This window comes from Suillus paluster (genome assembly GCF_016628075.1).
Source record: "Suillus paluster strain FC165 chromosome Unknown EDB91scaffold_1, whole genome shotgun sequence".
Classification (NCBI taxonomy): domain Eukaryota; kingdom Fungi; phylum Basidiomycota; class Agaricomycetes; order Boletales; family Suillaceae; genus Suillus; species Suillus paluster.
Window position 1 is genome coordinate 1,876,269 of NW_024537561.1, and position 23,906 is coordinate 1,900,174.

The following is a 23,906-nucleotide window of genomic DNA, read 5'->3' on the forward strand; positions in this document are numbered from 1 at the left end:
CGTTCACGCTCAAATCTATCTTGTTCCATCATCATCTGTGACCAAGTCCTAGTGGTTGTTGTCTGACTTTACCATTCGGTGAACTCAGGTCATAACACTGTGACCAAGTCCTAGTGGTTGTGTTCTTGCCTTTGCCATTCAGTGAACGCTGGTCATAACACAGGGTGTGCAGTTTTTTGATGTGTCGGTTCAAACACACTACTTGCTGGAGTTACCGAAGAGGCACAATTCCCAGGCACATCAGACAATGGAGTCAATCCTCACAATGAAGGGGCAGTTGAAGTAGGGGTGAGAACTTGGTGTCACAGACACACATGAGCTCAATGTTGCTGTCCATCCAAATGTAACAAATGGATCTGTGAGCGGCCAAGAGTGGGGCAGCAGAGGGGAGGAAACTGGAGAAACTGGAGCCAAGCTGTTGTCCTCTGCAACAGGTATGTTACCACACTGACCTCAGCAGTCTATGTTATTCACTCACCTTCATTGCAAAGACTTGGGTCAATTGATGTATGGGCATCAGCTACCATCCCATCCAACATTTGCTCGTCCTTGTCTCTTGTATCTGGAGTCTTGTAGCAGCATCAAAGCTGCAGCCTCCTCATTAGTTCTTCCAACTCAGCTACACTGATCCCAGGGATCAAAGGCAGGGAGCAGCAGTTCTGCAGGGCTTGTGGATGCAAAAAGGTCGAGAAACTGTGAGGATGACAGTCCTGTTGGTGGATGTGCTTGTTTGGATGCAGTTGTGTTGGGTGCATTCTCAAGCTTTGTGACAGGGGCTGGTGGTTGCAGTCTTATGGTACTGGAGGGCTTAAAGGGAGCAGCATTGGGATGCAAAGGCACATTAATATGTGGTGTTACCTTGCTCATGATCTCAGTAGGTGCAGGACATGGATAGCCAAGGATAGAAGCTGCAATAGGGACCGGATTAGTAGCAAGCAAATATGTGGAACCTTGTCCAGGAGAACGACAAGGAACACTTAAATGGATCGGACAAGAGTAACAGGACGAAGCTGTGGATTCTTTGAGCATTGTACTAATGGATATGTGGTAGTAGGTTGTCTTTGGTTTGGCTGCATTGGCATCAGATTCAGTGAGAGTTTTGTAGGAAGATGCATCAGGTGCGCCATCAGTACAGTCTTTGGATTGATGCGAGACGTAGAACTTCCTGCACTTGAAGCAACCTTTATGCTTCATTAGCAAAGCGTGTTCCGTTTCTGTCAGGGATCCCAGACGAGGCAATGAGGCGTTATACGTTTTTGAAGACGAGGATGAGATTTTGTTTGTGGCAGTTGTGACTCGCTTCGACAACCTGTGAATCTCTTCTGCAATTTTCCTTTGAGAGGCTAGGTCTTCAAGACATTCATCATCAATATGTTTGACCTCTTCAATCCATTCTTTGAGAGTCAGGTCATCAGTGAGTTTAGCTCTGAGTACGGGAATGGTGAGCTCATCGCAAATATTAGCTTCGAGTTGACTCTGTAGTCAAACATCGGAGGGATGTGTAGGGTTTCCATATAACAAGGCATTTAGGTTCTGTAGGTCCAAGGCCCATTCATAGAATGCACAGTTGCCTTGTTGCGAACCTAGAACTTTCTTGCATAACTTCATGGCCCAGTGACTTTCGAGCCAAGCACTTCTGAGAGCGGTCATGTAGTCTGCAAATGTTCCTGCATCAAGGATCGCTCGTTGAGTTAGGTACCAGGTGCGTAAGTGTGGGTCTGCCATCCTAGATGCCATCATCTTGACCTGATCGACCACGTCAACTGCTTTGTGTAGGAAGTATGTTTTGCAGGCATTTTCCTAATCGCAGGCGACTTGTGGCGTGATTTCGCCTGCTGTAAGTTTGGGCGGTTTGTTGGGAGCAGATTGCTCAACAACAGCGGACTTAGTCATTTTGCGGGAGCAAGAGAGCAATATATGTGTCTGATCTGTTTCTGAGTCTGACGAGGAATCATAGTAAGTTTTTGCTGGAGCAGCACGTGTATTAGGTGTGACGTCGGGAGGTATTGGTGTTAAGGGAGATAAGGGTGGTTCGGGAGAGGAGTGTTGTCTATGGTTCCTGGCATGCTGTCACGTGGTCAGGGACGTGGAGACAGTAGGTTTCCTTTGTTCGGAAGGCAGTTTGACAGGTCAGGTAATGGGCGGGTAGCCTGGCAGTTTGAGAGGTAGTCATTTAGATAATCCAAACAAGTTCTGTTTCCTGTTAAAAAAAAGTGGAACCTTGTCCAGGAGAACGACAAGGAACACTTAAACGGATCGGATGAGAGTAACAGGACGAAGCTGTGGATTCTTTGAGCGTTGTACTAATGGATATGTGGTAGTAGGTAGGAGACCGGAGTCTGGCTTGAACGGTACAAGAATCGCAGAATATAAGGGGATGGATCACATGACGTGTGATAGAGTAAGCGCGTAGTAAGCAGTCAGCTTACAATATGGTTGCTTTGAATGGAACAATTTAATAATAGCAGCACTGGTTATTCTAGGAAAATGAGTGCCTTTATTTGGTGTTCAGGCACTCATTACATGGACAAAAAGTAAGATAATCACCGCCTCGTTATGTCGCAGTTATGATGTGAAATTTCGCCCTTTATTTGATGTTTTCCCCACATACACCCCAACCAAAACTTTGCCGCAAAGTGCAGTGTACACCTTAATTAGATTACTTGGACAAAGGTGACATATTGGTAGCACTGTTATCTAGTTGTTATCTCGTGAAAACTTGCCCTTTATTTGACCTCTCAAAGTGCCTTCCTCCGGAACGACCGTTGACGAGAATAGAATTACGTACCTAACGGAGCAAATCAAGAACGACGTCATAGGAATCGCAGACACCAAGTTAATCCCGTGGCTGCGAGGAACTTGATCGACAGAAATATCTGCTCGTTCATTTCGCTTTTTTTCAACCCAATCACAACCAGAGACAAAAAAAACAGCTGCGCAAAGTCATAAGTCGACGACGGCGACCATATGCTAATTATATTATTACAACTCAGGCATAAATCGGGTGCGTTGCACGTGATCCGGAATGGATGGAATCTGTCATTGTCGAGACTCAATTGGACGCGACGACATCGCGATGTGCTTCTGTCCCTTTCCTGAGGCAAAAACCGGAAAGTCATGAAGTGCACAGAGAGCGGTAGGCTCACATATTGTCAGCTGATGATGTTCTCCGATTGCAGTAGGACTACTTACGCCCAAGGCGTCCTCCTGGTATAAAGATCCTGGACTTTCGACAATGAAAAGACCCATTCTCCATTCATCCTTTCACAACCAACTATACAACTTTCTTCAGTCCAAAACCTAGTCATGAAGGTGACGGTGTACCCCCCTGTCATAAATTCAAAGATCTGACGTGCCTATAGATTATCGCTATTCTTTACAAGGGCGGTGATGCTGCTACGAGCGAGCCCCGTCTCCTCGGTACTGTCGAGAACCAGGCTCGTATTGTCTCGGATGATAGATTATCTACAACTTGCTTACTTTCAACTTTCTATACAGCTCGGCATTCGCAAGTGGCTTGAGTCTCAAGGCCACGAGTTCATCGTATGTGTCGATGTTCCTCTTGCTTGTTCAGTTGCTCAATGCATCCATATGTGTAGGTGTCCGACTCCAAGGAGGGCCCTGACAGCGACTTCCAGAAGCACATCGTTGATGTATGCCCACTACTGTATCTCTATATATATATATATACCCGGGTGCTGATTTCTGTCTTAGGCTGAGATCTTGATCACGACCCCATTCCACCCCGGGTACCTCACTGCAGAATTGGTCGAGAAGGTATGTTGATCATATTTCTAGATCGAGTCATTGATATTCAACGGTTTCATACTCCTGACAGGCCAAGAATCTTAAGCTCTGTGTCACCGCTGGTGTTGGCTCTGACCACATTGACCTCAACGCCGCTGTCAAACGTGGTATTCAAGTCCTAGAGGTTTCAGGCTCCAATGTCGTCTCCGTCGCTGAGCATGTTGTAATGTCTATCCTCCTGCTCGTCAGGAACTTTGTTCCAGCACATGAGGTATGACGACCCGCTGGCGCGCGCTTCCCTCTGTTGATTTCTCGCTATCCTTAGATGATCGAGCGTGGAGACTGGATGGTCTCTGATATTGCTCGCAACGCCTTCGATCTCGAGGGCAAGGTCATTGGCACCATTGGTGCTGGTCGTATCGGTTACCGCGTCCTCCAGCGTTTGATGCCCTTCGACTGCAAGGAGCTCATCTACTATGACTACGCTCCCCTGCCTGAAGGTTCGTACTCTATACTCGGCCATCTCCAGCTTGACTGATGCAATTACAGCTGCTGCTAAGGCCGTCAATGCTCGTCGCGTCGAGGACCTCAAGGAGTTCGTCTCGCAGTGCGACGTTGTCACTGTCAACTGCCCCCTGCACGAGGGTACAATTGGTCTTGTCAACGCTGAGCTTCTCAAGCACTTCAAGAAGGGTGCATGGATCGTCAACACCGCTCGTGGTGCCATCTGTGACAAGGACGCTGTAGCTGCTGCTCTTGCAAGTGGTCACCTGAACGGTTCGTGACCCCACTACGTGATATCTGTATATCGAGTTAACATGACGACAGGTTACGCCGGTGATGTTTGGAATGTCCAGCCCGCACCAAAAGACCATGTCTTGCGCACGGCTAAGAACGTCCTTGGCGGTGGTAACGGCATGGTACCTCACTATTCTGGTACCACTCTCGATGCTCAGGCTCGTTATGCAAACGGCACCAAGAGCATCATCGAGAACTACCTTTCTGGCAAGCCCCAGGAGCCTCAAAACATCATTGTTGGTGTTGGCAAGTTCGAGACCAAGGCCTGTGAGTACCTATTTAGACCTTTCGGTCGTTGGTCTTTTCTGACGTGTTTTTGTAGATGGTCAGCGTTGAAGTGCAGACATGCCTGCCTGATATCATCATCAATATGTACAAAACAAATATGGATTCGTATGTCTATGGGAAGAACATTGAACAAGGATGTACGATAGTAGAAAATAATACGATGAAACGTTCATATGAAGTCTAGATTATGCACGAGTTCACTGAGTATCACTTGCTGGAGACTGCAGATTTGAGACAGAAACAGTTTTAAACAATTCCATCAGCCTGCATATCGCTCGTCACGCGAGAGTGACTGGGCTGTCGTTGGACTTCTATTTTTGGATGAGTACAAACAAGGGACAACATAGTGAAGGAGAATTTGACTCTCGTGCACCCTTGACTGCGACAGGACGTGTTCAACGGGTACAAGGTATATCCTCGTTGTTAGGTACGTTGAGCTCAGTCAATTGTATAACGCTTATAAAGATATTCAGTCTAGGTAGAGGGTATCATCACTTGCCAGTTTTTTTAGCATGAGTGATCGAACGATGGCAGGGGCGTCGCCGCCATATCCTGGACCATCAAATTATTATCATCACCAGCATGCTGGGTACGCATACGGTTCAGCGGGGCCTTATCCTGCTCAATATCAACAATATCCTCATATTCCAATGAATGGACATGGTCATCCTATTCATCACCGTCAACCATTAAATTTCCATCCACACTACAATTATTCCCATCCTCATTCTCCTACTGCCTATCCTCCTCGTTCTGCTCCTTATTCTCCAACTTACCAAATTCACCCTAGTCCATCTTGGCAACAACATCAGCAACCCCTTTCTCCCCTACCAAAACAACTATCGACTCTTCCTTCTCTATCACTCTCTCCTACTACACAACAAGATTCTCTTCCAATCCAGAAAATTAGCAGCGATCAGATCGAAAACCAATTCATAGAATCCGAGGACAACCTTCAAAAGACGCCCCCAGCCACTCCCCCGCCCCAATCTCCCATGTCTTCGCCTCGTCCAAGTACAGACCCAAAACTTGGTGGTTGGGTCATCTGGTCAAAACGTCCCTCCGATCCATCTGCTGCTCCTGGTATCATCATCTCCCCTCTCGCTCGTCCTCCTCGTGATGTTATTCAATACGCCCTTGACATTCCTACGCCCCCTCCATCTCCTACACCCGAACCACCCGTTGCTTTACCCTCAGCGCCTGTCCCTTCAGAGCTTCCAGATGGCACAGAATCAAATACGACCCCTGCTCTATCTACAGCACCTGATACGCCTGTCCCTGGCTCCCCAGTATCCACTAATACTTCCTTCTCCCTCGCAAAGGCTCCTGAACAACCTGAAGAGAACCCTTCGGTATCGGTGTCCGAGGCCGCGTCATCGGCCGCCGAGCCGTTTAATGAACATTCTACTTCCACTTCCGCAGAACCTGCTGTAGAGCCTCGAGTATCATCCACTGATCCTCTAGAATCACAGAAACCATCTGACGTAGAGGTTTCCACGTCCACTGCTGCGCCCCAGCCATCTGATGCAGAAACTTCTACGCCCGTTGCTGCACCCAAGTCATCTGATGAAGAACCCTCCGCGGCTGCGCCGAAGCCATCTGACCCAGAACCCTCCACATCCACCGCTGTACCAATACCTGCACCCGCTCCAAAGCCTGCCCCTGTCTCATGGGCATCTCTTCTCCGCAAACCTGGCCCCTCTCACCTCCCCGCCTCATCCGTCGTGGGTTTCTCCATTCCAGCCTCCCCTCCGCCCACCACCAAGGCCGCCAAAACCACATCGCACCCTAAAAAGTCCGAACTTCTGACTCTGCTTAGCTCTGGCGCACAATCCGGAGCAGGCATGCGCATCAAGCCGCGTGGGCTTGTCAACGCTGGGAACTTGTGCTTCGCAAACGCGGTGCTTCAAGTCCTCGTGTACTGTCCTCCGTTCTGGAAGTTCTTCACGGACCTCGGGCGCTTGCTTGAACCTACGGAGGAGTCCAAGACGCCGCTCGTAGACGCGACGATCCGGTTTGTGAAGGAGTTTGCGCCAAAGGATAGGGCACCTGTAGAAGGGAAGGGGAAAGGGAAGGGTGTTGAGCGGTATGGAGCAAATGGACTTGTGCATGAGGAAGTGGAAGAGGATATTATGGATTCGTTTATGCCGACTTATGTACATGATGCATTGAAGGAGAAGAAGAGGTTTGATCATATGCGCGTGAGTGGACGTCCCTCCATCTTAATACTACTTTGGTTCTGATTTGTATTGACAGGGCGGACATCAAGAAGATGCAGAAGAGTTCCTTGGATTCTACCTCGACACGCTCGAAGAGGAGCTCTTAACACTCTCCTCGGCACTCACCAACCCCAACGCAGCTCCAGCTCACCAAAACAGCAACGCCGCAACCAACAATACGCAAGAAGAGGGCTGGCTCGAGGTCGGCAAGCGCAACCGTACCGTCTTCACACGTACCGTACGTTCACCTTTTTCTCCAACCGAACATATGCTCACCTTCCCCAGACCAAGACAGCCGACTCGCCCATGACGCGTATCTTTGGCGGTAAGTTCCGTTCCACCCTCCGCGTGCCTCATCAAAAAGACTCTGTCGTCGTCGAGGACTGGCGTAGTTTACGGTTAGACATCCAAGTTCGTCACTTCCGCCTCCGCTAAGCGTGCTCGACTAACTACTGACACAGCGCGACACAATTCACACCATCAAGGACGCACTTACCCACATCTCCTCCCCCCAATCCGTCCAAGTCACCTCCGTCACGCGGCCAGGTGCCACCCTCGACGCATCCCAACAAGTGCACATCGATTCCCTCCCTCCAATCCTCATCCTCCACCTCAAGCGTTTCTTATATGACGCTAACAAAGGCGGGGTTGCAAAGGTTGGAAAACAAGTGGCTTTCGCGCCAGAGCTTGATATGGGTACAGAAGTGATGGTGCCTGGTAAGAAGGTACATGGGACGCGGTATCGTTTATTCGGAGGTATGCCCTTTCCCTCTTTCCCCTCTTTCCCATCCCCTCTTTGCATCAACAAACTGACCCACCCATCTCCAGCGGTCTACCACCACGGCCTGACAGCTTCAGGCGGCCACTACACCCTTGACGTCCTGCACCCCAACGTCGACATGACGCACCCCCCTACAAAACCACGCGAGGGGTGGATACGCATCGACGATGAGTTGGTTTCGGATGTGAGAGCTGAGGATGTGTTTGGGCCTGTGGAGAGGGATGAGCTTAATGGGAGGTGTGCATATTTGTTGTTTTATCGGAGGGTTGGGGCGGGGGCGGGGGCGCGGACTTTGTAGCGGTCGCGTTAGTTGGTTGATTGATTTTGCTAGATTTTTGGGTTGTGAATCGATGAGTTTTTGTCTGGACTTTGTGTTGCGTTGAGCTGAATATTAAATTTTAGCTTGAGTTACTTTAGAGGAGACGGATGTCTGAACAGTGAGAAAAATGCATTTCGAGACTTGAAGCCCCTCGGTTTCTCAGATCTCAACTTCAACCACAACAACTTTCACTACGCATACTATGTCCCTCATTCGATGACCGCGCTTGGGAGGCATTCGGAGTTCAGGATAGTGACCCGAGTGCACTCGTGTCTTCTGGTATCCACGCGAACTCAGGCGCGTCGGCCATACAAGACGCATCAGCCCGCACCGAAAGAGTCGGATCACGCATTGGTCCACCCCAAGCCGGCGATGTCAACAGCAACCGCCGACCATCATTCTATTCATCAACTACGTTCCGTCAATCTTCCCTCATTTGAAGGATTCATCGGATTTCTTTTCTATCCTCTCGATGCTCACAATGGCCCTCGCGGGGTTTTGTATCTGGCGCTGAACCACCGTTATTGGAGCAATTCAAACACCCTTTTGTTCCTCCTAATCGCGTGGTATGTCGTGGTGATCGAACTTTACAAACCCCATCCTGGTAAGCCGTTCTTTCAATTGACGATGATCGCTATCAACAATTTGAAGTCTGGGACACATTTCAAGCCACCGTCGGCGTGAAGGTCATCCGTTGGATCATCGTGGTCATGGTTGCGATCGCGTTTGGGTTCTTCTGTGCCTGTGTAGGATTCGAAGTCAAATAGCGGCTGTTGTGCCATTTCAGAAACGCCGCCACCGGTATGTACAAATGTTCGAATGTTCATGAGTTACTGATCTTGCCTCAAGTTATTCGGTCTTGTGGTGGCGTGGGTTTGAATTGTTGTGTAAGGGCCTCAGGCTGTTGTGAGAACTGGGTAGGCTGTTGCGATGGAGTCTTAGGCTGTTATCGCGCGACGTGGTTAAACTGTTGTGGCGCGGCGCACACCTGCCTGCACCACCGTCATCTGCTTAAGACTTCAAGCATGCTGATTTTTCTAGCACATCCCAAAGATAATAGGGCAACAGCTCCTAGATGCGGTTCTGCGACGTCACTTAGAGAAGTTCTTTTGTTCTGTCGGATGAACTTCTGCGCTGGTTCAAACTTCAGGTAGTCTGAGGAGGGCGTCACGGCCGTTTTACTATAGAACGGACTTTCGATAGCATGCGGACAACTTTCGGCGCTGTGCCCAAGGTGAGAGGGGTTGAATGCATGGGGACGAAGGAGACTGAAAGTTTTGCAGGTGTCGTGTGCAAATAGCTTGGGCTCAAGTTTTTTTTTTGGCGAGACTAGAGACGAATTCTGTATTGTCACTGGAGATATTCATTTAAAAGACGTTTGTCTTGATAGAGTGGTGAGTATTTTCTACTTATTCGATGGAAAGCTGTCCTGATTCTGTCTCGAAGCATTTTCACTGGTTTGGAAGTTTTACTAGTGACTTGACCACTCTGGAGTCAAAAAACGCTAACGAAGCCTCAGGGGCTCCCCCACTCGAAAATGGATCAGCCAATGCGCAAGCAACAGCACACTACATGCGAATGGAATTACGATTTCTGGGCAACACTGGCGCCGCTGATCGCCATCAGAGTACAGGTAGTACTAGGGTATGGGTCCGGAGGTTATGGCGTCTGGCCGGAAGGTGCCTCGTTCCATGCATCATACAAATTCACCATCTCCAGCGCTCTACCCTCGACGTCCTCCACCCCGACATTGACATAATCAATCACAAAGCTACGCGAGGGGTCATCGACGACGGGTTGGTACCGGATGTTCGTATTGAGGATGTGGTTGGGCCTGCGGATGGGGATGATCGGTGTGCGTGTTTTATCATGACTCTCGTACGCACTCATCCTTTTCCTTTACATATGCAATCACTCATCATTACACGCCTCATACATGTTCACTTTTTGATTCTCGGTGCTTTTATCCCTCTCCCTCTCGAATAAACACCCTCAGTCTTTTGATCTAGACCGAGCCTCTTCATTCGTAAGATATTTGTGTTTTATCGGAGAGTTGGTGGGGCGCGGACCTTTATAGCGTGGTAGCGGGCCGTTTGCCGGTTTGCCTGGGATATTTTACGTTGCGTTGTATTATAGGACGAGCAGGAATGTAAGTAAATAGGGGCGATGGACGGAATCGTCGACTTGACGCCCCTTTCATTCCTCACTCACAACAACAACTTCGCCGTTGGGCATTGCGTCTCGTCGGATTCACAGACCCAGACAGCATCGGCAACTCACAATGTGGACACAGCAAGAGGACCCTGCATCCTGGCGGCGTGATGATGTATATAGTTGGCATGCCCTTATACTCGCCATAGCCCTATGCTTCGTCCCGCGATTTATTTATCAAATCCCGACTTTTCCCCCCGAACTCAAGGAAACAAGAGGAGATCCATGTCATTTTACGTCCGTTTTTACCAGAAATGTAAGAAGCAGCGGTTCATCAAAGGACCGGTAACGATACTAACAATAGCATACTGAAGGACGTACTCGCTTCGACATCAGATCAGGTGGTCTTGCTAGCCCACTACATGAGATATTGGTTATCGTTGGGCTAAATGCTGCATCTTTTTGGGGTTGCCTATACACTCGCAGCTGGTTGAGGGTCGCCGGGTAGTGAGGGAAGGATATGAACTGGCTGAGCCATAACCGTATCATTCAGCCCCTGCTCACATGGTTCAGCAAGCGCCGCGACACTATCCATACCATCAAAGACGCACTCGCTCACATCTGCTCCCCGTCACGCGTCACCCTCGATGCATCCCAACAAATTCACATGAATCTTCCTTTTTTCCCATTCCCATCTATGCTTATCTTCCTTCAGATTAAGACAGCCAACTCGCCCATGACACGTATCTTCGGCAGCAAGTTTCGCTCTTCCCGTGCTGCACAAGAAAGACTCTGCAGTTTGCGGTCAGACATCTGGCAAGTTTGTCACTTTCTCTCATTGATGCCAGGCTTACTCGACTAACCAGACTGATACAGCACGACACTACTTTCCACACGCACTCGCACACATATTCTCGCCCCGGTCCGTACAAGTCACAAGACTAGGTGACGCTCTCTACAGCAAACTCGTTTAGTTTATGCTAGATTTTGGTCACGAATGCGATGAATTTTTGTTTTTCACGTTGCGTTCGTCGAGTTTCACCTGATCAAAGTTTATTAGGTGGTTGTCTAAGACGGCTTGAATTTTTTGATGTTACACCGCTGGGTTGCTACAATGTATGCTACAAGAATTATTATGTTGACAGATAAAGCTTTCCATGCTATTGCTACAGACTTGTTTTATCCACTCCAACCTAATGTCAATGACCCCTATTAGCCCACTGATAACGAACCTCTCGACCAGGAAAAGTGTACCGACAATACTTTATAAGATAGTCCACGCCGCCCGAAAGCGGTATAAACCTCTCCATAGCTGCCTTCGCAGCAGCAACCCCTGACCTCGGCGGCGCCTTCGCAACCGTGCGCGACCGCAAAAGCAGATGACAATCCTCGAACATGCGGTCAAAAATCTGTACAAGCCGCCCCATTGGCACCGTGTCCATATTAACGCGTGCGCACATCTGAATCTCGGCAGAAAGCTTGATGAGCACATCTACAGGCGCAAGCGCACCGAACCGCGCGTACGCGGTACCGCTAAAGCTCGAAAACTCCTCGTGGATCGAAAGGGGAATATCTAGGGTACCCCATTCGCCGTTAATAGCTCCCAACGCAGTTGATACGACCCGCAGACGTTTCTTGAAGAATCTGGTTCGTCTTGTGATGAGGAAAGGAAGTACGTCTTTGTAGCTGTTCGTCTGTGGGTTGACGATGATTTCGAAGAATTCCGCCGCGTCTAGTAAGTCGTCTAATGCTTCGGATATGTTTTCTAATGATGAATGGCTGCGGAAGGGTTTGTGCAGTGTGAAAGACGCCTCCGGCGAGCTGTTTATTGTGACCGAGACCACCTCTCCAGGACTATCGAATCTGGATAGGCAGGATGTGATTGTGTGTGAGATAACGCGTTGTTTTGGGGCTTTGGGTGGTGGCTTTCGTCTAGGACGTATTGTGAGGTCGTCGTCCTCATCTATGAGGCGCGCTGAGTGCATGTCGCCTACCACTCCGATTAGTCTAAGTACTTTGTTATGAAGTATGTAAATGACTCGGACGACTTACGTTCAGCTATCTCCTTGTGGTTGAAGTCGGAGAGCGGAAGGGTTGAAGAAGAGGAGTTCGACGCAAGGTTACCAGTTCGCGTGCTGGACATCTTGCGAGATGGACGAGTAGGAATGACAAGGCTGGTTGCGGAGACCCGAAGTAAATGATAGGGATGCTGTCATTAATGAATGGAAGAGCCGTGTGAAATAATGTAACTTCCGAAGAGATCCTCGATCCACAACCACATTAGGTTAGGTTGTCATTGTACTACTTAGTATGGTGGACAGACTTGTACAATGGACACAGTATACATAGTACTGCTCAAATCACCCACCATCGGGATACAGAACTCATGCACGTACAACAGGAAAGGAATGAAGCTGGTCAAAAAGTTACTTCCTTGGGCCCACAGGAAGATATACGAACAAAAGACAAAAACAAAAGTGCGAGTTCAATAAGTCTATGTTGAACTTCCCACATGTCATAGGAACAATGTTGAGGCGCAGAGTCGTCATAATAAGGTAGTGTACACTTGTAGTTGGGAAATCCGATAAACATGATCACAGCTTGGCATTGACCTTGTCATTGATCCGAATGACAATTTTTCCAAACTGATCCCCGCGCTTAATGAGCTCGAAGCCCTCTTCTGCGGCTTCAAGTCCCTCAAGGACTTGAGACACCACTGGTACAACGCGGTGTTCCGAGATAAACTTGGTTGCATCGGTGAGATCCTTGTGGGAGCCCATCGTCGAACCTTCCCCACGTTCAATACGAGTATTCGAAGAGGGCAGGGAAACTTACCGATGAGCCGCTGGTTCTTGATCACTTCTCGCATCGTGAACTTGACTTGAGGATTTGCGGTCCTGTAATGGTGCTGAGCAAATTTTCAAGAAAGAGACTTCCTTCGCTTACATCCCATAGACCACGACTTTTCCACCCTGTTTTAAGATACTGTTCACTCGTGTCATAATGTCCCCACCGCCAGAGTCAAGCACTGCATCAATCTTCGCCGACTTTCCGCTGTGTTTTGCCAGAAGGGCAGCAAGTTGCGATGGCCAATCCTCTGCAAGGTACTTTAATCAACCTGCAAGATGAGTGATTCGAGATCGTAAACCCTCACTCAATTTATAGTTCACTCCGCCCTTGGCTCCAAGGGCAGTCGCTTTCCGGATTTTCTCCTCGCTACTGCTCGTAACATAGACGTTAGCACCTTTGGCTAGACATAACTGCATGGCAAGAAGTGCCACTCCTCCACCAATTCCAGTAATAAGGATATTTTGGCCTTTCGAAGCTCCAGCGTTGACGATCGCTGCTCTAGTATAATACATCAGGAATAGAACGAACATGACATCACGACGAAAATGTACCTCCAAGCAGTTAGGCCACCAAGAGGCCAAGCGGAGACTTGAACATCATCAAGATGATCTGGTGAACAAATAACCTGGTTTCTCTCCACTATAACATAGTCGGCAAACGTTCCTAATGGCGGGTTGCGTCCACCTCCAAGGATTCCGAGACCGCTCCTGTGCGAGACATGAGCCGATGCCGATAAATAAACCTGTGACCAACCCTGTTTCCGGTGCATCTGGTGTGTTTTCCCAACCACGCATTGGTGTCAGGAAGACGCGCTTGTTCAAGAGTGCATCATTTGCATCCGCAGACGCAACTACCGTGCCTGTGCTGATGCTCTCAGTGTCCTGAATCTAGTTTATGATTATGATACGACCTGCTCCATCAGCGCCAAAAGTGCTCCCAAACGTTATTCCCGGGTATTGACCAAGTCGTATCCAAAGCTGGTGTTGGGTAAGCAATGAATATTAATGAATATTCATTGCAGCCGATGCTACTACTGGTCACTTCACTCACATCTCGATGATTGAACGACACGGCACCCATTTTCACAAGAACTTCTCCTTGTTTTAGTTGCTGCAACGGACGTGTCTCCAGGACAGCATCATGGTAGACATGCTTTGCTTCCGCGGAGCATTTCTTAACGACCAATGCTCGTGTCGACTCGGGAATTCTGCCAGCCATCACGATGAAGGAAGAGTGGAACGCAGACGACTTAAATACTGCCACGCTGGTATGAGAATATAAAGATAGCTGCCTATTTGCTTCATAGCCGTTTACCGGTTGCCTGAAATTCACCTTCTGTTTCAGAGGTTGCTGAGGTAATCGATGGTGAGACCCCGATTGCAACTTGAAGTGAACCAGTTAGGAGCTCAAAAGTAATGCGGCTGCGTTCCTCTTTTCTTTCCGACCATTATGAACGCTCGCATCGGCATGCCAGACATCGAGACAGAGGCCCTCATTCTGGGGCTATCTCTGTTAGATATTCAAGACGTCGAAGGATCACAGAAAGGAAAGTTACGGGAGGATGCTTACCTGACAGACGAAGAAATGGCATTCAACATTCAGGCAGAAAACTTGAGGTCTTCTTTGGTCGCACTTCAAGACCTTAGATTTGCGCTTAGCCTTGATCAAGCACTCGAAGCGGACTCTGCGACCCTCAGTGCGATATCCTTCATCAACCAAGGGGAATTAGATGATCATATCGCTGCCCTTGCTTTTGACAGAGGACAGGATCTCCTGCCTCGTACTCACGCACAACATATGCTTGAACAAGCCAGAATTCTGTTGTTTGTAAATGTCATTCTTGATTTTATATATTACCGACGACCCCTTTTAGTGCGTCTGGCTCCACTACGACTAGTGATAATGATACCACAGGTGTAATTGAGCCAGACCCAGATGAAATGGATGATGTCGGTGAATCTTCTCATCTCCCGTACCATGGTGGCCAGGGTTCGGCCCGTGATAGGACGCGTTCTCGGTTAGGCGCAGTTTTCATTCTACGACCTCCACCTTATATTGCTTTGTCACAGGGTGGACTGTGTCATATGTGGCGATCCCGTCAGACATTCGCAGACATTCCATGCTCCATGCTTACATTGCTACTGTCGAGATTGCCTTGTAAACCTCGTTGAAGCATCCACCAGGGACGAGACACTTTACCCCCTGCGGTGTTGCCGTCAGCCTCTCCCTCTCGCGAATGTCCTCCCGTTGCTTCCAACGGACTTGCGATACGATTTTCAGGACAAGGCTGTGGAGTTCGCGACCCCACACACTTCACGGATCTACTGCCCCAACCAGACTTGCTCCGCGTTTTTAGGTTCATCGTCTGGTCGCAGGTCTGAAATCACTTGCACAAGTTGTGCGACACGGGTATGCTCGGCCTGCAAGAATCGAACTCACCCACAGGAAGACTGTAGTGAAAATGCTCAGACCTTGGTGGTCAAGTCCCTTGCGTCTCAAATGGGTTGGCAGACTTGTCCGGGTTGCCATGCTGTCGTGGAACTTTGGCAAGGGTGCTATCATATGACCTGCCGGTGCTCGACGCAGTTTTGTTACTTGTGCGCAGCACTGTGGAAAACTTGCGACTGTCGTCAATGGGATGATCAAAGATTGTTAGATGACGCCGAAAGACGGGTATATAATGAATTTGGCGCTCAGGAGGCAGCTGCGCGCCCTGCAGTGTTCGTAGACCGCGTTTACCAGAGAATGGCGGAGTTAGAAGAAGACCACGAGTGCCTTGAGCATGCATGGCGGTACAGACATGGAGGTGGATGTTGTGAGGAGTGTGGCGATATTTTACCGACGTTTTTGATGGTAAGATTATTATCTTTGGAATGCAACACCTGTGTGCTGATGATTCTCCACTCAAGCGTTGCAGGCATTGCCAAGCCTTGGCCTGTAGGCGGTGTTCAGTGAATCGTCTTTGAGAATTAACATTAGTTATGCGGTTGAGTTACACAAGTAGAGACCTTTGCAATATCAGTGTCTGGCCCAAGTCTGGCCCGCATCCATAGTTAGTCACGGCGCAAGGCTCTTGCCTTGTATATCAAGCGAAATGATGCACGATTCCCATAAGGCGCCCCTTTGGTCCTTCCTTCACGCACCACCAATGGATGTCATGGCCAGCAGCGAGGAGGTTGCCTTGCACACTATGGCAGAGCGGCTCGTTCAACGTATGGCAAACGAAAACCACATTGACATATCTATAAAAGGAACTGCAACACCCCTATCGGCCTCCCCCAGTCCCCAGGCATGGTGCGCTCCACCTTCTTGTTCTGCAGGGTTGAATTTGTGTGCAACGTGAGCGATTCTTTCTTTACAAGGAAGACAACCACTAAGTATCCTGGATCATAACATTACCATCGCAGCGGTACACAAGATGATACGAATGACGGGTGGCACAAAGCTCCGCAAGATAGAAAGGCGATTTTTTGTTTGTCACTTATTACCAAGTTTCTGAAACGAGATAAAACTCCGTGAGTATTGTCCAACTTTGATCCATTACCTGACTTTACCGCTGCTATAGAGTAGAATGTATCGCCTGTGGGGATAAGCTGCCACCAAAGCAAAGTTTCCGTGCGCCATGCGCTCATCACTATTGCCGGGAATGCATAGCGAATTTCGCGAAGGCGTCCACAAGAGACGAATCTCTGTATCCCTTGCAGTGTTGCCAGATTCGAATGCCAGCGAAGAAAGTCGCGCAACAACTACCCAAATCACTGCAGATACGATTTTGTGCCAAGTCTGTGGAATATTCCGTCTCACCGGCTACACGAGTGTACTGTGCGAATGAGAAATGCTCTGCGTTCTTGTGCTCCTCAGACACTCGAAAGGTGAACACCACCTGTCGGATGTGTGGCACCATGATGTGTCTCGCATGCAGGAACAGAAGACATGCTGGAGAAGGATGCGTAGAGGCGGGATTGCAGAGAGACTTGAAAAGACTCGCAGACGATAAGAATTGGCAGTCATGTCCTGGCTGCCGGGCGATCGTCGAACGTACAGATGGGTGTAGCCACATCACGTGTCGCTGTTCCACTCACTTCTGCTACCGATGTGGAGCTCGCTGGCGCAAGTGCTTTTGCCACAGAGAAGATCACTGAGTCCCCTGTGATACCCTTGTCATAGCGGTACACAATAATGGTGAGTCAGATGCCCATCGATACACTTCTGGGTTGTCCATTGATTTGAGTGTCGTTAGTCGATTCACGAATTACGGAGCGCCAACGATTTGTAGCAACAAAGAGAATATCCAAATTTCCTAGATGTCCCATTATGAACGTACCCCTTTTCTTTACTTATACATGCATCTGTACAGTCGTTGCAGAACAACTCCCCATGTATCACCAATTCGAACCAATATCTGTATGTATTAAGCATGTATATCCTCGGGCCTCTGGTCATACTATGTTCCGGTGATATATGGACTTGCTCACCTGCTCACTGCGCTGTTATGAAGGTCGAAGACATGTTTCAAAAAATGGGCGGGACGTGCGTACAATGATAACAAAGTGAAAGAACAGAAGGGGCCATTGGATGATGCATGGTGCGTGTGGTTAGGCCCCACATTGTGATCGGGTTGCACAATGGTGTGGAACGAACACGAGCATAAGACATGAAAAATGCACCTGCAGAGGACTTATAAGCTTAAACGGCGAACTCCCACCAGACGTGACCTTGTATTGAATAAAACATCCACTCTGCCGTAGCTTTCATTCCGCAGATATACTTTCTGCGTATGGGTCAAGTTTCTCTGAGTAAGTGATGACACACTTTTGATAGGAAAAAGTTGGGTAAGAGCTGAAATTGTCCTGCATTTGTTAGGCGAGTCCCCGAGCAAAAATCATGTCGCCCCATACCCCTGAAAAGCAAGAAATTCCAACAAAAACGCCTTGCCAAAAGATCAAAGGATACTGCAGTATGGTCGAAGGCATCTTACGCCTGCCCTGTGGACAGCCTATCATCACATGTTCATCTGATGGCTCACTTCGAGTCTGGGCTTGAAGAGCGGTAAGTAGATCAGAGAGGACTGGAAGGACGAACTATATGCCATAGCTTTGTCGCCGGACGGCAAGAAAGCAGCAAGCGGGAGTTATGATGGCGCGGTGAGATTATGGGACGTCGAAACAGGCAAGGTCATCAAAAAATGGACGGCACACATAAGGGGAGTCCAGATGGAGGACAAGTGGTGAGCGGATGCGAAGACGGGACGGCAAGAGTGCGGGATGTCGAGAGCGGCAAGACCATTCTCGGGCCAATCGTGACAAAAGGCATCACCGTGTTGGCGGTGAGCTATTCACCGGACGCAACGATGATTGCGACGGGTGGGTACGAGAAGTCACTGAAAATCTGGGATGCAAAAACAGGCGAACTGCTCACATCACTCGAGAGTCAGACCGGAGCAGTTTCTTGCTTGGCATGAACCTCGGATGGAAAGACCCTTATCTCCGCGTCAGTCAATTCTAAATACCCGATTAGGAAATTCGACACAGCCACGTGGACAGAACTTGCTGTTCTCCAAGGACACAACCAGCTCGGCGAACGCTATCAGAATATTCATGTCTTTGCCATCTCATTATCTGCAAATGAGCAGCATCCTCGTAAGCGCATCAGACAACAAGACACCGCGACGATGGAACATCGAAAAAAATCAAACCATAGGACCACCTCTCTACCATGAAGGCTGGGTGAGATGTGCAGCCTTTTCTGCTGATGGAAACCTGCTGGCCACTTCCTGCAACGACGACCATATATATGTATGGGATGTCGCTGCTATTGTCCGAGAAGCCGGTCTCCATGAGCTTCTATCAGATAATGTGAGCTTGAACGCATTTCTTCCCTAATGACGCTTAGACTGACAACGCCTGCTATTAGGTAGCCTTCGACGGGGTATGTTATATCAGGACTCTTCAAAGCCCTTGTGCAATATCAATATTTGTTCACCACAGGATGCTATCAACAAGTCGTCATTAGATGTGTGTAATATCTTTCTTGATCATTCTATTGCTGCTGAATATTTACGCCTAGGCTGATGCTACTCGGCACCGGCCCCGCGCACTCATCGAATACCCCGAGGGTTTTTTGACGATGCACGAGATAGTGTTAATGTATGTTACCTCTATTTATTATCGAAGGGTTCCTTTTAACTACAATGTGTTGTTAGCTTTCCACATCGCGCGGTCTCCCATCCCGCTCCTACGGGGACATGGCCATCGCACCGCAGCACCACGTCAAAACACCCTCCTTGGGGATCGGGAATTAAGTTACAAGCCCGTCACCCACCAGTAGTCGAGGTTCCGTGTACACGGGGAAAGCCCTTGCGTTTGCTTTCTTCTCGACTCTTTATCATCGTCTCAAATTGATACGGACGAATGCTACAGCAAAAAATAAAAGACTCAAACTGAAGAGCGCAGCTTCTGGCTCATCTCGACCCGACAATTGTACCACACAGCCTAGCGCAGCGACCCCGAGCAAGCCGTCATCGTTGCAACTACGGCCTGCTGCTGCTACGGCACTTCCCATAGTTGCTGGTACCGCTGTGGCTACGGGAACGGTATCGCGACCTGATATCACCATAAGAAAAGCTGGATGCCGGGCTCGTTTCGTGCTCTGGTTTTGTTGTGTTCCTACTCAGTACACTGAAGGTCACCATCGATGAAGCTTTTCGTCGCCTTTCGTACGTCATTATTCTCGCGCATACTGCAAACATACTGCTACTTCATCTTTGTCCATACCGTGTTTCACAATTATCCCACTCCGTTGTCATGACTTTGTAAGACATCTCAAAGCGTAGTCGTCTGCTTGTGATGTACCCTTTTTTGTGTCGGTCTCGTCGTACATAGTAAATCTAAGATATCCGAGTCCGTAAACTGTAAATTGATGTCATAACATAGCATTTCATCCTCCCACCAAAATGCCCCGACAGCTGCGTACTCGTACATCCCGACCAAATTATGCCTCGCTTGCAACTATAGGCGATGAAAACGATGAAACAAGCCTACCCAAGCGATCCCTTGACGAGCACAGGGATAGCGGGAGTGACTTTGCACCGGACAAGCTTTCGGAAGATGCCCACGAGGATGTACAGAATGAGCCTGAAGATCTTCTTGAAGTAGACGATGAACCACCCCAAGAAGCGCCAAAACGGGGCAAGTTGAAAGCTTCTACTATTGCAGGGTCCAGGTCGATATCACTTCTCCCCTCGAAAACCGGAGAAGGACGGTCCCATAAGCCTCCACCAAAATCCCAGTCTGCACAGGCATCTACTTCTAAGATGTCTGCCCCAAGGATCGCGAAGATGTATGTACTACCAAATCCTAGCGTTCATCATCGACACAGAGCTATGCCAGTCTTTCTTCGCAAGGAAAAAGTCGAGCGACTTGATGCCCCTCCTACGCTGTTCGACCCACCGGACATCGTGCCAACCAATAGTATGACATCAGAACAATCCTTGATTGATCGGATCAGCAAGGCTTGGGGTTACAATGTCGGCCCTGGTCCGGTGTGGAATATCATGGAAGATCGATCATGCTTCAAGGAGGCCTTGGAAGGGACAGAGAATCCAATAAATGAGTCGTGCAGACGTCCCAGAGTTCATCAAGGTGTCACTTTAAAATCTGGATGGACAATACTGAATGAGCAGTGAGTTCTTTTCATAATCCGTGCGTGCTCATTCGACTGACTCACTTCCGAAACCTTCTCAGTGGTGCTGCGAGGTATCTTCCCACCGACACTGTGTTGACAGATGATGGTCAGCTGCGACCCCCTGCCCCTGTGCATTGCTTCCTTGGACTCCATGATCGCCAGACTCGCGTTGAGATGGCCATGTTCGACAGTCATGCTACATGTATGCTCAATCATACTACCTTCGCTGACATTGGTCACGATTACGACTCCCTTATTCACAGCAGAATTTATTCCCGGAGGCAAATCTTTCGTGTTCAATACAGGAGCTCCTGCGTGGGGCGCAGATTGGTGCCCGACATATCCAGATGACCGACCCCGTAAGACAGCGCTCACTCATCAATAGGCACTGCTTAAGATGATACACAGGTCGGGGGTATAAGCACTACCTTGCAGTCGCCCCTTTTCCATCGCGATCGCACTCCCCGATGATCGGTGCAAAAGTTCAGCGTCCAGCTCCCGCTTGCATACAAATATGGGGTTTGCAGTCCAAGCAAATGAACAGCTCGCAGGCAGATCGTTTATCTGCCGGGGAGTTGAAGTGTGAGATGGTGCTTTGCTTGGAGTCAGGGCCCGCATTCGAAATTAAGTGGTGCCCTCTTCCCTCGCACGATCAGGTGTGTTTGGCGACGTGTCTATAGCACTCACACTTCGCTGATAGTAGGAGCACAACAGTGGAATGAGGCTCATATGGAAGAACACCCCCGAAAGCTAGGGCTACTAGCAGGGACATTTGAAGACGGTTCATTGACCGTATATGTCATTCCAGACCCAGAGGATGTAAGAAGCAAAAACGGCGACCCAATGCGTCCGACATTTGGTGGGTCGTTAGCAATGCCTTATGAACATACGACCGAGATAGGTTCACAAAACAGTGCATTTACCCGAACCCCTTCTCCGCATCGAGCTAGAGGAAACTTCCTGCTGGTCTCTTGACTGGGCTAACAGTGAAACCATCGCCGTCGGTTGCACAAATGGTCTGGCCATTACCCTATAGTCGCCATGCCCCTCATCACCACCTTGTAGGTTACGTCGCTGTATATGACATCGGTCATGCAGTCAGAACAGGTCAAGGTCCAAGTGAGTTCTGGCCGCCCTCACTTTTCGTATCGTGACTAATTTTCCTCAAGACATCCTTCCAACACATTACATTTCAATACACCAGTCCGCTGTGCGAGCCCTTGCGTGGATTCGTATCCCGCCGACGAATGGCTCTGGAATGCCATTGACCTCTGAGGATCCAACGGTTCTCGCCACCGGCGGATACGACGGCTTAGAATGTCTGACTGACATCCGAGAACCACATGGAAATATTGTAAACAGAACACGAGGTTAGTGCCTTCGATGAGCATGTACCGTTATCTGACGCACGTTTCCTAAAGATGTTATCAATAGCACAACATACTCCGCATTCGCAGGTGGACCGATCATGATTGATCACGACAACACTGTCAAAGCATATTCAGTATCTCCCAGTACGCTAGGCAGAGGGCATGTGCTTTTGGAGCCCGACGGGCCGGTGTGGGTATGTGCCACAAAAGTAAATATTACTGCCCCCCTTGATTAAAAAAAATGCAGAGCGTTAGTGCGTCGGACTACCACGCTCAGCTAGCGGTCGGGTCAGCAGATGGCTCTTGCGTCACGACCAACACTCTGAAGTCGACAAGAAGAGGCGGATCGGTGGTACGTATCCCGTGACGATCATAAGCATTCTTCTCTCAAAGATACTTGAAGCCATTTTTCGTCCACAAAATATTCCAGCTTGACTACAGTCGAAAGACAGGAGAGTTTCGTATGTTGGATCATTTCCTTCCACAAGTGAGGATCATTCTAGATTCGGCTCCCTTGTTTACTGACATCCGCCAGGAAACTCAAGAAAGGTCCACGAATCCGAAAGCGAAACAAGCCAAAAAAGATGAATCTGAGACGAGCATCAGCACGGGTGTGTGGCCACCTGAAGTAGGCGTGCATCGTGTTACTTGGAACTCAGGAAATGGCCTCGGCGGAGCGCCGCTGCTCGCATCTACAACGGGTTCAGGACTCTGCAGGGTGGATTGGTTACTAGGACGGTGGATCCGGAACAAGGTGCCATATGTGAATGTGCCAAACATGAGGAAAGAGGTCGACGATGTTATGGACGAGGATAGTGGAGATGACTGACATATCCCCAAACATTTCAGCGGATGAAAGATGCGAATGGCACATTAGGAACTCGTTGCAAGTACCCGGATATTAAGTACACGACACCACCTCTTACTTTTCGCGGAGCTGTCTATGGATGCGGAGGGAGTAGGATGGCAGATCGAAGTATCACGAAGCAGACCGCCTGTCATCTTTTAGAACGTGTCTAAGATCGTCAAGCATGAATGGTAAAATTGCTCACCACTAGACTACTGCGTCTTCATGAAGTTCTGGTCCTTGATACGTTGTTGATTCTCTTTTCTGAGCCGTTTCTTCTCTGCTTTGCCTCCAGGCCCGTCATCTTCATATACTTTCGGCTTCAGAAGGTCCCATAGCCACGGAGGATACTCTTCGTCGGGCAGTGCTATCACAGGGGGTTGTCCTTTCAGATAGTTCAATCCTTCCAGGACTGTACCTGGAGGACACGATGAAAGTGTCTTTTCTGGGATAATTGTTAACGTGAAGTACTATGGTATCCAACTCTGCGCGTTCACCTTCAGCAGTAGACGTGTCCTTTGCACCTATATTCGGTTTCCGTTCTGTAGTAGGGCCCTTTGCAGCATAGCTGCGCGCAAGAAATGGAGAGAACGCTCGCCGGACGGACGACCGAGAGAGGACTGCAAGAAAGGACATTGCAAGTCAATGTGACAGTTTTGTCACAATACGATGTAAACGTGACAGTCACAGCATCCCTTCTGTCACAACGTAAGTCAAGTCTTTCAGCGTTCACGCGTCACGATTCACGAACGATACATTCGAATGGTGTCTGTTAGCTAGGGAGATTTCTTATAGTTGATATGCTTGGGACTCGTACGGACCCAAATAAATCGGTGATTGCAACAGAGAAACA

At 49.0% G+C, this 23,906-nt stretch overlaps 11 protein-coding genes across 11 annotated transcripts; 7 read left to right on the forward strand and 4 right to left on the reverse strand.

The window, feature by feature from the left end:
* Positions 1-516: 516 nt before the first annotated feature.
* EDB91DRAFT_1262498 (uncharacterized protein) lies at positions 517-1,725 on the reverse strand (the record flags this gene model as incomplete). The annotated part of the gene is made up of 2 exons (XM_041324428.1): positions 517-1,446; positions 1,489-1,725. The coding sequence occupies 2 exons, from the start codon at positions 1,723-1,725 to the stop codon at positions 616-618; spliced, it is 1,068 nt and encodes a 355-aa protein (XP_041184714.1). The 3' UTR covers positions 517-615.
* Positions 1,726-3,027: 1,302 nt separating this feature from the next.
* EDB91DRAFT_1213766 (uncharacterized protein) lies at positions 3,028-4,964 on the forward strand. The gene is made up of 10 exons (XM_041320784.1): positions 3,028-3,312; positions 3,363-3,446; positions 3,499-3,543; positions 3,600-3,653; positions 3,715-3,777; positions 3,839-4,018; positions 4,073-4,247; positions 4,297-4,524; positions 4,576-4,812; positions 4,868-4,964. The coding sequence occupies exons 1-10, from the start codon at positions 3,307-3,309 to the stop codon at positions 4,879-4,881; spliced, it is 1,086 nt and encodes a 361-aa protein (XP_041184715.1). The 5' UTR covers positions 3,028-3,306; the 3' UTR covers positions 4,882-4,964.
* A 250-nt stretch (positions 4,965-5,214) lies between these two features.
* On the forward strand, positions 5,215-8,204 carry EDB91DRAFT_1094988 (uncharacterized protein). The gene is made up of 6 exons (XM_041316907.1): positions 5,215-5,260; positions 5,346-7,034; positions 7,090-7,290; positions 7,338-7,463; positions 7,514-7,808; positions 7,881-8,204. Exons 2-6 carry the CDS (start codon positions 5,346-5,348, stop codon positions 8,129-8,131), a joined length of 2,562 nt encoding a protein of 853 aa, XP_041184716.1. The 5' UTR covers positions 5,215-5,260; the 3' UTR covers positions 8,132-8,204.
* An 8-nt stretch (positions 8,205-8,212) lies between these two features.
* EDB91DRAFT_40965 (uncharacterized protein) lies at positions 8,213-9,162 on the forward strand. The gene is made up of 3 exons (XM_041327164.1): positions 8,213-8,756; positions 8,804-8,953; positions 9,002-9,162. The coding sequence occupies exons 1-2, from the start codon at positions 8,369-8,371 to the stop codon at positions 8,917-8,919; spliced, it is 504 nt and encodes a 167-aa protein (XP_041184717.1). The 5' UTR covers positions 8,213-8,368; the 3' UTR covers positions 8,920-8,953; positions 9,002-9,162.
* Positions 9,163-10,228, forward strand: EDB91DRAFT_41038 (uncharacterized protein). The gene is made up of 3 exons (XM_041327169.1): positions 9,163-9,386; positions 9,436-9,546; positions 9,599-10,228. Exons 1-3 carry the CDS (start codon positions 9,357-9,359, stop codon positions 10,136-10,138), a joined length of 681 nt encoding a protein of 226 aa, XP_041184718.1. The 5' UTR covers positions 9,163-9,356; the 3' UTR covers positions 10,139-10,228.
* Positions 10,229-11,375: 1,147 nt separating this feature from the next.
* On the reverse strand, positions 11,376-12,534 carry EDB91DRAFT_41076 (uncharacterized protein). Its single transcript, XM_041327171.1, has 2 exons — positions 12,356-12,534; positions 11,376-12,293 (listed from the first exon to the last, which is right to left on the reverse strand). The coding sequence occupies exons 1-2, from the start codon at positions 12,444-12,446 to the stop codon at positions 11,503-11,505; spliced, it is 882 nt and encodes a 293-aa protein (XP_041184719.1). The 5' UTR covers positions 12,447-12,534; the 3' UTR covers positions 11,376-11,502.
* Positions 12,535-12,548: 14 nt separating this feature from the next.
* On the reverse strand, positions 12,549-14,453 carry EDB91DRAFT_1094995 (uncharacterized protein). The gene is made up of 8 exons (XM_041316908.1): positions 14,204-14,453; positions 14,064-14,130; positions 13,907-14,012; positions 13,705-13,860; positions 13,458-13,651; positions 13,250-13,400; positions 13,139-13,200; positions 12,549-13,091 (listed from the first exon to the last, which is right to left on the reverse strand). Exons 1-8 carry the CDS (start codon positions 14,369-14,371, stop codon positions 12,898-12,900), a joined length of 1,098 nt encoding a protein of 365 aa, XP_041184720.1. The 5' UTR covers positions 14,372-14,453; the 3' UTR covers positions 12,549-12,897.
* Positions 14,454-14,550: 97 nt separating this feature from the next.
* Positions 14,551-16,181, forward strand: EDB91DRAFT_1095002 (uncharacterized protein). The gene is made up of 4 exons (XM_041316909.1): positions 14,551-14,976; positions 15,027-15,170; positions 15,223-16,006; positions 16,063-16,181. The coding sequence occupies exons 1-4, from the start codon at positions 14,603-14,605 to the stop codon at positions 16,117-16,119; spliced, it is 1,359 nt and encodes a 452-aa protein (XP_041184721.1). The 5' UTR covers positions 14,551-14,602; the 3' UTR covers positions 16,120-16,181.
* Positions 16,182-16,571: 390 nt separating this feature from the next.
* EDB91DRAFT_1233581 (uncharacterized protein) lies at positions 16,572-17,295 on the forward strand (the record flags this gene model as incomplete). Its single annotated transcript, XM_041321112.1, has 2 exons — positions 16,572-16,629; positions 16,721-17,295. The coding sequence occupies 2 exons, from the start codon at positions 16,572-16,574 to the stop codon at positions 17,293-17,295; spliced, it is 633 nt and encodes a 210-aa protein (XP_041184722.1).
* Positions 17,296-20,075: 2,780 nt separating this feature from the next.
* Positions 20,076-23,202, forward strand: EDB91DRAFT_1095020 (uncharacterized protein). Its single transcript, XM_041316910.1, has 12 exons — positions 20,076-20,833; positions 20,896-21,038; positions 21,100-21,195; positions 21,245-21,492; positions 21,551-21,695; positions 21,751-21,852; positions 21,902-21,955; positions 22,006-22,206; positions 22,258-22,400; positions 22,454-22,558; positions 22,610-22,693; positions 22,742-23,202. The coding sequence occupies exons 1-12, from the start codon at positions 20,106-20,108 to the stop codon at positions 23,033-23,035; spliced, it is 2,343 nt and encodes a 780-aa protein (XP_041184723.1). The 5' UTR covers positions 20,076-20,105; the 3' UTR covers positions 23,036-23,202.
* A 63-nt stretch (positions 23,203-23,265) lies between these two features.
* EDB91DRAFT_1241937 (mitochondrial ribosomal protein L37-domain-containing protein) lies at positions 23,266-23,689 on the reverse strand (the record flags this gene model as incomplete). The annotated part of the gene is made up of 2 exons (XM_041322133.1): positions 23,266-23,498; positions 23,551-23,689. 2 exons carry the CDS (start codon positions 23,687-23,689, stop codon positions 23,266-23,268), a joined length of 372 nt encoding a protein of 123 aa, XP_041184724.1.
* Between the last annotated feature and the right edge of the window lie 217 nt (positions 23,690-23,906).

Bases quoted from the DNA above. Each gene is read 5' to 3' on its own strand.
- EDB91DRAFT_1095002 (XM_041316909.1), top strand. From the start codon at position 14,603: ATGAACGCTCGCATCGGCATGCCAGACATCGAGACAGAGGCCCTCATT. The intron at 14,977-15,026 runs GTTTGTAAATGT...GACCCCTTTTAG, and splicing joins GAACAAGCCAGAATTCTGTT to TGCGTCTGGCTCCACTACGA. The intron at 16,007-16,062 runs GTAAGATTATTA...TCTCCACTCAAG, and splicing joins TTTTACCGACGTTTTTGATG to CGTTGCAGGCATTGCCAAGC.
- EDB91DRAFT_41038 (XM_041327169.1), top strand. From the start codon at position 9,357: ATGCGGACAACTTTCGGCGCTGTGCCCAAG. The intron at 9,387-9,435 runs GTGAGAGGGGTT...AAAGTTTTGCAG, and splicing joins CTTTCGGCGCTGTGCCCAAG to GTGTCGTGTGCAAATAGCTT. The intron at 9,547-9,598 runs GTGAGTATTTTC...TCTGTCTCGAAG, and splicing joins ACGTTTGTCTTGATAGAGTG to CATTTTCACTGGTTTGGAAG.
- EDB91DRAFT_1213766 (XM_041320784.1), top strand. The intron at 3,447-3,498 runs GTCTCGGATGAT...CTTTCTATACAG, and splicing joins TCGAGAACCAGGCTCGTATT to CTCGGCATTCGCAAGTGGCT. The intron at 3,778-3,838 runs GTATGTTGATCA...TACTCCTGACAG, and splicing joins CTGCAGAATTGGTCGAGAAG to GCCAAGAATCTTAAGCTCTG.
- EDB91DRAFT_41076 (XM_041327171.1), bottom strand. From the start codon at position 12,446: ATGTCCAGCACGCGAACTGGTAACCTTGCGTCGAACTCCTCTTCTTCA. The intron at 12,294-12,355 runs GTAAGTCGTCCG...TCGGAGTGGTAG, and splicing joins CCACAAGGAGATAGCTGAAC to GCGACATGCACTCAGCGCGC.
- EDB91DRAFT_1095020 (XM_041316910.1), top strand. From the start codon at position 20,106: ATGCCCCGACAGCTGCGTACTCGTACATCCCGACCAAATTATGCCTCG. The intron at 21,696-21,750 runs GTGGGTCGTTAG...TTCACAAAACAG, and splicing joins CCCAATGCGTCCGACATTTG to TGCATTTACCCGAACCCCTT. The intron at 22,401-22,453 runs GTATGTGCCACA...AAAAAAATGCAG, and splicing joins AGCCCGACGGGCCGGTGTGG to AGCGTTAGTGCGTCGGACTA.
- EDB91DRAFT_40965 (XM_041327164.1), top strand. From the start codon at position 8,369: ATGACCGCGCTTGGGAGGCATTCGGAGTTCAGGATAGTGACCCGAGTG. The intron at 8,757-8,803 runs GTAAGCCGTTCT...AACAATTTGAAG, and splicing joins ACTTTACAAACCCCATCCTG to TCTGGGACACATTTCAAGCC.
- EDB91DRAFT_1094988 (XM_041316907.1), top strand. From the start codon at position 5,346: ATGAGTGATCGAACGATGGCAGGGGCGTCGCCGCCATATCCTGGACCA. The intron at 7,291-7,337 runs GTACGTTCACCT...CACCTTCCCCAG, and splicing joins GTACCGTCTTCACACGTACC to ACCAAGACAGCCGACTCGCC. The intron at 7,809-7,880 runs GTATGCCCTTTC...ACCCATCTCCAG, and splicing joins GCGGTATCGTTTATTCGGAG to CGGTCTACCACCACGGCCTG.
- EDB91DRAFT_1094995 (XM_041316908.1), bottom strand. From the start codon at position 14,371: ATGGCTGGCAGAATTCCCGAGTCGACACGAGCATTGGTCGTTAAGAAA. The intron at 14,013-14,063 runs GTCGTATCATAA...GCATCAGCACAG, and splicing joins TTTTGGCGCTGATGGAGCAG to GCACGGTAGTTGCGTCTGCG. The intron at 13,092-13,138 runs GTAAGTTTCCCT...AACGTGGGGAAG, and splicing joins CAAGAACCAGCGGCTCATCG to GTTCGACGATGGGCTCCCAC.